Here is a 12,905-nt window from a genome sequence, read left to right as displayed (position 1 = left end):
TGACAAGTAACATTTAAAACTACACTTTATATACAAAAGGGAGGTGGACACTAAGGCAACCGATTATGATTTTTCAACGCCGATACAGACTATTGGAGGACCAAAAAAGGCCGATTAACCGGCCGATTTGTATTTATTTATTAGTAATAATGACAATTACAACAATACTGAATTAACCCTTATTTTAACTTAATATAATACATCAATAAAATCTATTTAGCCTCAATAAAATCAATTTAGCCTCAATAAAATCAATTTAGCCTCAAATAAATAATGAAACATGTTCAATTTGGTGCAATATGTGCCATTTAAGAAAGCTTAAGTTTAAGTTCCTTGCTCAGGAACATGAGAAGATATGAAAGCTGGTGGTTCCTTTTAACATGAGTCTTCAATATTCCCAGGTAAGAAGTTTTAGGTTGTAGTTATAGGAATTATAGGACTATTTCTCTCTATAGGATTTGTATTTCATATACCTTTGACTATTGGATGTTTTATAGGCACTTTAGTATTGCCAGTGTAACAGTATAGCTTCCGTCCCTCTCCTCGCCGCTACCTGGGCTCGAACCAGGAACACATCGACAACAGCCACCCTCAAAGCAGCGTTACCCATACAGAGCAAGGGGAACAACTACTCCAAGTCTCAGAGCGAGTGACGTTTGAAACGCTATTAGCGCTCACCCCGCTAACTAGCTAGCCATTTCACATCGGTCACACGAGCCTAATCTCGGGAGTTGACAGGCTTGAAGTCATAAACAGCGCAATGCTTGGTGGCGATACGCACAAAAGTGCTGTTTGAATGAATGCTTACGAGCCTGCTGGTGCCTACCATCGCTCAGTCAGACTGCTCTATCAAATCATAGACTTAATAATAACATAATAACACACAAATACGAGCCTTAGGTCATTAATATGGTCGAATCATTTCGAAAACAAAACATTTATTCTTTCAGTGAAATACGGAACCGTTCCGTATTTTATCTAACTGATGGCATCCAAGTCTAAATATTGCTGTTACATTGCACAACCTTCAATGTTATGTCATAATAACGTAACATTCTGGCAAATTAGTTCGCAATGAGCCAGGCGGCCCAAACTGTTGCAAACACCCTGACTCTGCGTGCAATGAACGCAAGAGAAGTGACAATTTCACCTGGTTAATATTGCCTGCTAACCTGGATTTCTTTACACTAAATATGCAGGTTTAAAAATATATACTCCTGTGTATTGATTTTAAGAAAGGCATTGATGTTTATGGTTAGGTACACGGAGCAACAACAGTCCTTTTTCGCGAATGCGCACCGCATCGATTATATGCAACGCAGGACACGCTAGATAAACTAGTAATATCATCAACCACGTGTAGTTATAACTAGTGATTATGATTGATTGATTGTTTTCATATAAGATAAGTTTAATGCTAGCTAGCAACTTACCTTGGCTTCTACTGCATTTGGGTAACAGGCAGGCTCCTCGTGAGGCAGGTGGTTAGAGCGTTGGACTAGTTAACCGTAAGGTTGCAAGATTGAATCCCTGAGCTGACAAGGTAAAAATCTGTCATTCTGCCCCATTACAAATAAGACTGTTCTTAACTTCTTGGATATATGGGGCGCTCTTTTAATTTTTAAAATGTTGTCACGAAAAGATGCTCGACTATGCATATAATTGACAGCTTTGGAAAGAAAACTGACGTTTCCAAATCTGCAAAGATATTATCTGTGAGTGCCACAGAACTGATGCTACAGGCGAAACCAAGATGAAATTTCAAACAGGAAATGCCCCAGATTTTGAATGCGCTTTGTTCCAATGTCTCCTTATATGGCTGTGAATGCGCTAGGAATGAGCCTACACTTTGTCGTTTCCCCAAGGTGTCTGCAGCATTGTGACGTATTTGTAGGCATATCATTGGAAGATTGACCATAAGAGACTACATTTACCAGGTGCTTCAGTTGGTGTCCTCCGTTGCAATTATTGTGTAATCTCCAGCTGCGTGTATTTTACCATTTGCTTCAGAGGAGAAACCAAACTGCAGCGAATGACTTATCATCTAATAGATGTGAAAAACACCTTGAGGATTGATTCTAAACAACGTTTGCCATGTTTCTGTCGATATTATGGAGTTCATTTGGAAAAAAGTTCGGAGTTATAATGACTGAATTTTCGGGGGGGTTTTCTTAGCCAAACGTGATGAAAAAAACGGGGCGATTTCTCCTACACAAATAATATTTTTGTGAAAAACTGAACATTTGCTATCTAACTGAGAGTCTCCTCATTGAAAACATCCGAAGTTCTTCAAAGGTAAATTATTTTATTTTAATGCTTTTCTTGTTTTTGTGAAAATGTTGCCTGCTTAATGCTATGCTAGCTATCAATACTCTTACACAAATGCTTGTGTAGCTATGGTTGAAAAGCATATTTTGAAAATCTGAGATGACAGTGTTGTTAACAAAAGGCTAAGCTTGTGAGCCAATATATTTATTTCATTTCATTTGCGATTTTCATGAATAGTTAACGTTGCGTTATGGTAATGAGCTTGAGGCTATAATTACACCCCCGGATACGGGATTGCCCGACGCAACAGGTTAACTGACTTGCCCATTTAAATAAAGTTGTAAAAAAAAAATATTTTAGATCCTCATCGCGTCAAAACATACCGATTTCCGATTGTTATGAAAACTTGAAATCGGCCCTAATTAAATCGGCCATTCCGATTAATCAGTCGACCTCTAGAGGACACCCTTTCTAATTAGTGGATTCGGGTATTTCAGCCATACCATTGTTGACAGGTGTATAAAATTGAGCACAGAGCAATCTCCATAGACAAACATTGTCAGGAGAATGGCCGTACTGAAGAGTTGTGACATTCAACGTGGTACCGTCAAAAAGTGCTGTTATTGTGAAGTGGAAATGTCTAGGAGCAACAACGGCTCAGCCGCGAAGTGGCATGCATAGTTCCAACTGTAAAGCTTGGTGGAGAATAATGGTCTGAGGCTGTTTTTCATGGTTTGGGCTAGGCCACTTAGTTCCAGTGAAGGGATATCTTAGCACTACAGCATACAATGACATTCTAGACAATTCTGTGTTTCCAACTTTGTGGCAACAGTTTGGGGAAGGCCTTTCCGGTTTCAGAATGCCAATGCCCCTGTGCACAAAGCGAGGTCCATAAAGAAATGGTTTGTTGAAATCAGTATGGAAGAACTTGATTGTCCTGCACAGAGCCCTGACCACAACCTCATATAACACCTTTGGGATGATTTGGAATGCCAATGGCGAGCCAGGCCTAAACACCCAATATCAGTGCCAGACGTCACTAACACTCTTGCAGCTGAATGTAAGCAAGTAACTGCAGCAATGTTACAGCATCTAGTGAAATGCTGTTATAGCAGCAAAGGGGGACCAACTCCATATTAATGCCCATCATTCTGGAATGAGATGTTCGACAAACAGGTGTCCACATACTGTCATGTAGTGTATCATGCATAACATGAGAAATACAGAGACTGATAAGAAACAAGGCCAAAGCCTAGATCTCACCTGTCAGAATGGACTGGTCCACCCTCAGGGTTGTGGATTTGATGGAGGTGAGTCGAATATCTGCAGGAACTTTATCGCCAACTGTGGAGAAAAAAAAATGGAGGGAGACCATTAAAGGAAAAATACACCCCAAAACACACATTTCTAACGAAGCAACACACAATAATACATAAGGCAATATCATATAAAGTAGATAGATAAAATCACCAAAACAAACTGCACTATCAATTTAGGAGTCTACAATCTCACCATGTTCAACCTGCAGATCGATTTGCCTCAAAGAGTGGAGTCTGGACATTCGCAACAGCAGATATACTTGAGATGGGAAACGTTGCCCATGCTAGTCACACAAAAAAAGGGCCGCACAGTGCATTTTGAGCGTCAACAAGGAGCACAACATTGCAAATCTTTTCCAAGGCGTGAGAAAATGTACTTGCTATCTGGATTATCGTATAGCTTTGGAATCCTGACATTACCCACTTTCTAGAAAAACAGGCACGTTTCTCGACATTTACATTGACTTTGAGAAGGGATTGCGTGACGATGGCTTAGCAACCACGTGACGCAGAATGACAACGTGAACCCGATTGGTCGACAGTCTGCTAGGTGGGTGAGTTGTACGTTTCTTCATCCATTGGATTCCTATCTCCTTTCTATAATATGTCTGGCAACTGCAATGCACCCAGGACCAACGAGGCAGACAAATATGAAAAATGTGCTTGACCCTCCGAGAAATGTGTAATTTAATTTAACGAGGTTAGGAATATCGCAAAAATATGATCAATGGCTCATTCTAGAGAAGACACCCTTCCAAGTTATGACATCCTGCCTGCATTGAAATCTGAGATGCATGACAGACGTTTTGCCATCTAAAAGTCGTATTCCTATTAAACTTTGTGTAGTGACAGCGACTTTATCACAGTGCTGGCCGGCTTCCTGCCTGCTTGAACGCCAATAACTCAGATACACATTAAACCATGAAATGACCCAGGGAATCGATAGATCACACAGACGCACAAAAACAATATAACATTCAACATGGGTGAACATTTCCTTTAAGTACAACTAGAGCAGGTCTGAGTTGAGTGGATTATACTGAAGGAGGATAACATCAGTAAATGGACTACATTCTAACCTGTAGTTCACAGATTAAGCACAAAACATCTAAACAAATTAGGCATAAGGTGCATGAGGATGGGGCATTTTGAAGGCATAATTGAGTCATGAGATGTTCAAAATGTTAGTGAAATATGCTGTCCAAACCTCTGAAGACAGAACAGCTTTATCAAACTCAATTAGTTCCTTCATGAGCAAGAGGGTCAAAACTAATGCTGTTCACGGGGCATGTCCAACTCTCCAGACACACACACACACTGGCTCACTCAAATGTGCAGAATGTAGGCTCGTGAAAAATAAAACTGGATAACAGCAGAGAGAAAATGATATGTAAAACAATATTAATGTTCCATTGAACTAGTGCGAGGGACAAAAATAACAGGTAGGTCATTCTTTCCATTCACAGGGCTTTGGTAATTGAACTAGTGCGAGGGACAAAAATAACAGGTAGGTCATTCTTTCCATTCACAGGGCTTTGGTAATTGCCAGTAAAACAAAAGTCAAACTTAAATTCCAAAATACTCTTCACACCACTGAATGGGACAGTCACAAGAGCTCATTAAAGGCTCTTCACATTTATTAGCTATGGCTGAGAGGGTATCACCGTATCCCTACTGTCGGCCTGAAAAGAACACAGGAATTCCAAATTATATTGATAAATTGCTTCAGGCAGGTTGATTAAGAAAGCAGAATTTAAAAAGGGCTTGTTCTTTTGATGTAATTTTACAGAATATAAACTACTTTATATAGACAGACAAAAAAGGCCTACTGTACAAACAAGAGCCCCTGACAAATTCCTTCTCCAGAGGACAGAGTTTTGACAGACATGTAAACAGACCCTTGGCCCTCCTCAGTGCTAGGAGACAGGCGAATTGCATGAGACCTGCAAAAGGCATATCCAAAAATGGGAAAACTATTTTGATCAGTTCTACAGTGCAGTAGTGGGGGGTTTAGATGTGAACACTGCTGGGCAAGAGTCTCTGCTATGGCCCTCATGGAACAGGGGAGGCCACCTAGCCAGAACTGTCTCTATACACAAGAAACTCACTATAGCGCCACCATAGGGACAAGAGGCTAGGGAGTACATAAAACACTTGAAGAGCAGCTACCTATTTCTAGCTTTATCCCTATAAACATTCTGATAAAACCCCAGCCTTAAAATGTACAAAGTTCAGCTGTAAAGTTTTGAATGGAGCGCTATCATCTTCATCCTTGGTGGCTGTCAAAACTTCACTGCCACCCGCCAGGCTTCAAACTATACTGAACAAAAATAATACACAACATGCAGCAACTTCAAAGATCTTACAACGTTACGGTTCATAAGGAAATCAGTCAATTGAAAAAGTCATTAGGCCCTATTCTATAGATTTGACATGTCTGGGAATACATATGCATCGGTTGATCAAAGATCCCTTAAAAGAAGGTAGGGGTGTGGATCAGACAACCAGTCAGTATTTGGTGTGACCACCATTTGCCTCATGCAGTGCGACATCTCCTTCACGGAGTTGACCAGGCTGTTGATTGTGGCCTGTGGAATACCCTTATTTGAAACAGCTGTGTTGTGCTAGCACAAAAAACAAAACGTGCACCCTTGGGGTCCCTAGGAGCAAGTTTGGGAAACGCTGCGCTAAAACATTGGAGGTCGCTAATTGGTAGAGAAATTAACATTAAATCCTCTAGCAACAGCTCTGGTGGACATTCCTGCAGTCAGCATGTCAATTGCACGCTCAACTTGAGACATCTGTGGCACTGTGTTGTGTGACAACTGCACATATTAGTGGCCTTTTGTCCCTAGCAAAGTGCACCTGTGTAATGATCATGCATTTAATCAGCTTCTTGATATGCCACACCTGTCAGGTGAATGAATTGTCTTGGCATGGGGGAAATGCTCACTAACAGGGATGTAAACAAATATGTTCACACATTTTTTGAGAAATAACTTGTGTATACGGAAACATTTCTGGGATCTTTTATTTCAGCTCAGGAAACAAACACTTTACATGTTGCATTTATATTTTCGTTCAGTGCAGATAAAAATCGATGGGAGATTGAAGGATGAATTGGTAGGAGAGAAAGGAGGTAGCGAGATGAGGGTAGATCAAAAGAAGAAATACAATGACAAAAGTTTTCCCAAGCCCCCTGTGGACTAATTTATAAAGTCAGTCAAAGTGCCCCTAAACAAAACTACCTAATAGCGAACGACGTTCCCAATACACAAAAGGGTCATGGAGTAGGGTAACCTACTTTTGAATACAATGAGAGCAGAGCACTTGTAAGAATAGGTCTTCATTCGACAAGTTGATCATCAAGTAGCCTAACAGCATGTCTTTGACAGGATCGTTGCTATCAATGGTGAATCCAAAAACCAAAGCTCAATGAAAGAAATGAAGGGCATTTATGAATAACTCCATAGATAAACAGTTATTGAGGAAAGACACAGCCCTATTCGTGCCATTAGTCTAGGGCTGACCAATTAGTTGACTGGTCATTGTTTGGTTGTTAGGCTGTTTTAGTCGAGCAGTAACAGTCAAAAGTCGGGACACCAACTCATTCAAGGGTTTTTATTTTTTTAAACTATTTTCTACATTGTAGAGTAGTGAAGACATCAAAAACTATGAAATAAACACATATGGAATCTAGTAACAAAAAAAGTAACCAAAAAAAAGTGTTAAAATAAAAATGTGAGATTCTTCAAAGTAGCCACACTGTCTTGATGACAGCTTTGCACACTATTGGCATTCTCTCAACCAGCTTCATGAGGTAGTCACCTGGAATGCATTTCAATTAACAGGTGTGCTTTGTTAAAGTTAATTTGTGGAATTTCTTTCCTTCTTAATGCGTTTCAGCCAATTAGTTGTTGTGGTGGGATACAGAAGATGGTCTTTTACCAAATAGGGCTAAGTCCATATTATGTAAAAAAAAATAGCTCAAATAAGCAAAGAGAAACGACAGTCCATTATTACTTCAAGACATGAAGGTCAGTCAATACGGAACTTTTTAAGAACGTTGAACGTTTCTTCAAGTGCAGTCGCAAAAACTATAAGCGCTTTGGCTCTCATGAGGACAGCCACAAGAAAGGAAGACCCAGAGTTACCTCTTCTGCAGAGGATAAGTTCATTTGAGATAACTGCACCTGAGATGGCAGCCCAAAAAAAGGCTTTAGAGTTCAAATAACAAACACCTCAACATCAACTGTTCAGAGCAGACTGCGTGAAATCAGGCTTTCATTGTCAATTTGCTGCAAAGAAACCACTACTAAAAGGACACCAATAATAAGAGACTTGCTTGGGCCAAGAAACACGAGCAATGGAAATCTGTCCTTTGGTCTGGTCCAAATGTGAGATTTTTTGGTTCCAACCTCCGTGTCTTTGTTACGCAGGAGTGTGGGGGTGCATTGCTTTGCTGGTTACAGTGATTTATTTAGAATTCAAGGCACACTTAACCAGCATGGCTACCATAGCATTTTGCAGCGATACGACATCCCATCTAGTTTGCACTTAGTGGGTATGTTATTTGTTTTTCTAACAGGACAATGACCCAAAACACACATCCAGGCTGTGTGAGGGCTATTTAACCAAGGAGAGTGATGAGTGCTGCATCAGATGACCTGGCCTCCACAAATCACCCGACCTCAACCCAATTGAGATTGTTTGGGATGAGTTGGACTGCAGAGTGAAGGAAAAGGAGCCAACAAGTGCTCAACATATGTTGCAACTCCGTCAAGACTGTTGGAAAAGCATTCCTCATGAAGCTGGTTGAGAGAATGCCAAGAGTGTGCAAAGCTGTCAAGGCAAAGAGTGGCTGCTTTGAAGAATCTATCAAATATTTTGATTAGTTTAGTACTTTATTGGTTACTACATGATTCCATGTGTGTTATTTCATAGTTTTGATGCCTTCACTATTATTCTACAATGTAGAAAATAGTAAAAATAAAGACAATCCCTGGAATGAGAAGGTGTCCAAACTTTTGACTGGTACCATATGCATGCACACCTCAGTGAACTCATCCATTGGGCACCCTAGACTAAAAGCCCATTTATACTTGATCTGAAAATGTGGTTGGAGGCACCATATGGAGGTTGTGATGCAATTGCGGAGCCTGCAGAGGCATGCAGAGTCCAAATCAAACCTATGCATCACCAAGCGCCTCCCAAATTTAACAACGCGGAGGGCTCTGTATAGCTCAGCATTTTTGATTTGTTGATGGTAGGTGGGGGCAGTACATCCTGTATAAAACACAAACGCACTTCCTTGACAACAACTCTGCACTGCTCTGCGATGCGCAAGAAGTATGAATGCCCTGACTTCTGCTGAGGCCATATCACTGTAAATGCTGCATGGCCATTGCAGAAGTCAAAATGACCATGTGCCCAGATGCAAATTGTACTTCTCTCTGTAGAATATGCACCCTCTCCCAACAATTTGAGCACATTCCTTGTTTCATAACTTCATTGAGTGAATTATTTGTGTTGGATTCTTAGTGTATAGCAATTCATCATTACATATATCACCAGTAGTACATTCACCATTAATTCCTATAATTTCTCATCTACAATGTTTGTTACTTTGCTCCTGCTAATACTGAGTAAAGACACGCACGCATAGAAGTAGGCCTATAGCCTACCTGGCCTGTGCAGAAATGTAGGCATATAAATGTGCCCATTTGGGGAGCGTCTCAAAGTAATTTTTCTTCACCTCGAACAGCAAGCAAACAAAGTCTGTTTTTACATCCATTGAGAATTACAATAGTTCAATGTATCTGAAAAATCTTCCCAGCTCTCTCCCTTTCGATAACCACTCAGCGTGAAAGGGAAAAATGTCATGCTCTGGCCCAGTGGAAACATCATAAAATAGGCCTACCTGATTTCTTCTTATCAGTGCTTGACATGGACTGAAATAGGTAACAGTACTCATTTTGGGTGCTGGTACGGTTTGTATTTAGGTGCAGGAGCTCCACAATACTTAAGCTAATATTCTATAAAGAGGAACAGGCGCTCAAGCAGAACATTTGAGGTGCCGGTAATAAGCGGCAGTGAGCTTCTACCCAAGCTTCTTATCCCGTGCGCAAATAGCCTACAGCTGTGTCTGTCCTGAGCTCAATGGTGAGGGAAAGTGAAGGCCCAGAATGTTATACAATGCTGCAAGTTCGCTAGTGCAAGCTTCAGGCCTGACCCAAGTTAAAAGTTGATACAATGTTTCAAGTTCCATGCAGACAGGCCATGTGTAGCCAATATGATTTATAGGATATTTTCTACCTGCAGGCTGCAATGTTTTTATTTGTTGGCTTTATGTAGGCCATTTTTACATACTTGGCAATAGAAGATAAACCTAAAAAGTATCATTTTAATTTGGATAGAATTGTAATTAACCACATGACAACAATTGAGCTATGAAGACGTTATTATAAATTAAATTAAACCTAAATTACCTCAGAACTGGCATGCAGATCGGTAGATATGGTAAGATAAATAGCCATTTCACATGAGACAGGTTGCCGACTCCTCGTGTAGCCTATTACCGCCTACTTAAGGAGAGTAGTGGCACCACCACTCGCAAGCCCATGACTCCTCAGTGGCCAGGGAGGTTTGATTTAGCACCTACAGCTCTTTGGCGAGGTTGCACGTAGACACAAAGTTTCCAGGTCGTTTCAAGCAGTCAAAGTCCCTAGGGAACCACCTGCAGTTCTCATGAATGGAAAGAGAAAAGAGCCATCATTAAACCCAAGGTACATAAAACAAAGAGCTGGAGATACACAGCATGCTGTGTTAACTTACATCCATGACCTAATAAAATCAGACAGACCCTTAGTGTCGGTTGTGTAATGAAGAAAGAAAAAAGGAAAAAGAGAAAAGGGAGGATGAAGAGAGCCAGATGAGAATGAGAAGAGGGAAAGATGGATGGGGTAGAGTTAAACAGATCGCTTAAGGACAAAAGCCTAAACACATGAAAGGAAATTGCAAGGAAAGTTCGCTAATGATTTATCTGATCAAATTGTGCCCTTTGTAAACATTAGATCCTGTCTATGCCCCTTGGACCACCTTGCCAGCACTGCCATGGAGGTGGTATGTTGTAGAAGGCAACAAGACCACAAAGCCAGAGCCTGCGGTGGTCCAACTCACACACATAACAAAACTGGGTCACACATGCAGACCAAAGTGAGCCAGCCACACAGAGACCAAGAGAAAGGCCATTCTTGTTTGACTCCTATATACAGGATGTTGTTGCTCCAAGGGGTCAGGGTTACTGCCATGGCAAGGTGAGAGGTGATGGAGGTCAGCTCAGTTGGAAGAAAAAAATGTATTGGGAGGAGAGGTGGTGAAAAGTGAATTACTGCCGATGTTCCAACGTTTTACAACACAGAATCCCTGTTACTCATAGCCAACTGTGGGTGAATAGAAAAACGAGGGAATATATATATAGAAAGCAACCTTTTGCAGAGTGCCTGAGAATGCCACTGTAAGCAGCAACACTAAGCTAAACCTAGTCTTGACAGCTGCTTAGCCCAGGCTCCCGCTCCTCCTCACGTCTGTCCCGTGTGAATGCATGGTTGCACTCTCCCACTCGGGGGGGGGGTTGAAGGCAGGCGGTTCAAGTGAAAGCCACAGCTGAGGAGGTGATGAATGCACTAAGGTTTCTGGCACACGCCACAGCTCATGTTCAGGTCATTCTCTCCAACCACGTTAACATCACTGTGTTTTTAGTACCTGAGGGGGTCGGTAGCAAGCTGTTGCCAACCCATCTCCCTAACCCCCCCCTTCCACAACCTCAGAGGAAGAGAAAGACCCCTGACCCCATGGTGGTTGCAGTCTGTATGACCCCAAAAGGACACCTGGAGGCAGCCATAAATACCATTGCTGACAGATTTTTTTGGGGACAAAAACTTGGGGACAGACTATTTTAAGAAACTTACATAAAAACCACTGAGTCATGGACGTGTTTACTATGGTTTAACAGTGGGGAGATACCGGATTATTAATGCAGTCTAAAGGAAGGCAGGTGTAGCGTTTGGGATTTGACATGACAGCACCAATTGGCTTGAGTGTTTCCAGATGAGCAGCAAATCAGTGTGTAAGAGATTGACTAAACATTTCGGTGTAGACTGCAAACAAAACTGTGCGTGGTCTTTGACAAGTAATCAAATGAATTAAAATGTACAGTAAGTGGAAGGTAGGTAGATGGTATCATCTTGCCGGTAGACCTCCAATGTCACTGGGCTCCAGAATGGTGGAGACAGCAGCTCCAGCCCAGCCTGTCAGCTCTGACTCACTCTTCAGGGGGGGGGGGGGGGGGGGGGGTTAGGCGGAAGGGCTGAACATTGTGCGCTCTGCTTAGATGAAGCCAAAAGGTAGGATATTCACGAGATAAAACGGTCACCGATGTACACACTGCAGAACTCTGTTTAAACCCTTAAACCCTTACTCTTGACAAGACTTAAGATTCCTCTTTGGCAGCTCTAGGGACTCTGGGCCAGGATATAACACAGATGCTACTTAGCGGCATAGCATTCATATCATGCATCAACTCCTTTCCTTATTCACCGCACAAACATCCACATATTCTGCCTTACTGGTATGTAGTTACTCTTGTTACTCTGGAATTGCAGTGTGAGGGGTTAACTAAAGCCCTTCATTTGACTTCCTGAGTGCAGTGGCAGGAGTGGGAAAAGGCAGCCATCTTAAGTAATAGGCAAACCCCCTCAACCACCTCCAACCTTTCCTTTGAAGCAGAGAGAAAGAAAATTAATTTTCTAGGAAGCTGGGTGACAGAGAGAACAAGACAAGGAGAGTAAAAGGGGACAGGCCATGAATTGGTTGAAGCTGAAGGAGAAAAGCCAATCTGAGGAGGCTGGGTCCGGATGACAAGAGGAAGTAAGTCGTGGGAAAGAGTTGTGGATGCCAAGAGCCTGAGGGGACATGGAGTTTGAGGCCACAGTATTCTGGTTTCACTGTAACCCTATTCTAATCCAATATGCAATCCCCATGTCCTAGAAATCACCCCCCACCCACACAGAGACTCATTTCATATGACCCTCAATCCGTTTACAGCTCTCAAGGTCTTATGTAACAGGCAACTCCACTCACCTGGTGCCACTATTGTATTGGTCAGAGAGATGAGCAGTGTTAAGCAGAACGGATGTATGAGTTGGGTGAGAGACTCATCTACATCTCAAACACTGTTGATGAGAGCCTGCTATGGCAAATTACTTGCCCTTTTAGCAGAGCCTACCTGTCCCACTGTAGCCAGGTGACTGTACAGGT

At 41.8% G+C, this 12,905-nt stretch overlaps 1 protein-coding gene across 2 annotated transcripts in view; it reads right to left on the bottom strand.

The window, feature by feature from the left end:
* LOC109868665 (sarcoplasmic/endoplasmic reticulum calcium ATPase 2-like) overlaps positions 1–12,905 on the bottom strand; it is a 57,753-nt gene that overhangs the window by 17,776 nt on the left and 27,072 nt on the right. For both annotated transcript variants that reach the window (XM_020458378.2, XM_020458379.2), the window contains exon 6: positions 3,532–3,612. In XM_020458378.2, coding sequence (XP_020313967.1) covers positions 3,532–3,612 — 81 coding nt within the window. The remainder of the gene's footprint in view (positions 1–3,531; positions 3,613–12,905) is intronic.

Source organism: Oncorhynchus kisutch, linkage group LG23, assembly GCF_002021735.2.
Source record: "Oncorhynchus kisutch isolate 150728-3 linkage group LG23, Okis_V2, whole genome shotgun sequence".
Classification (NCBI taxonomy): domain Eukaryota; kingdom Metazoa; phylum Chordata; class Actinopteri; order Salmoniformes; family Salmonidae; genus Oncorhynchus; species Oncorhynchus kisutch.
This window is presented reverse-complemented; position numbering and strand designations above follow the sequence as displayed.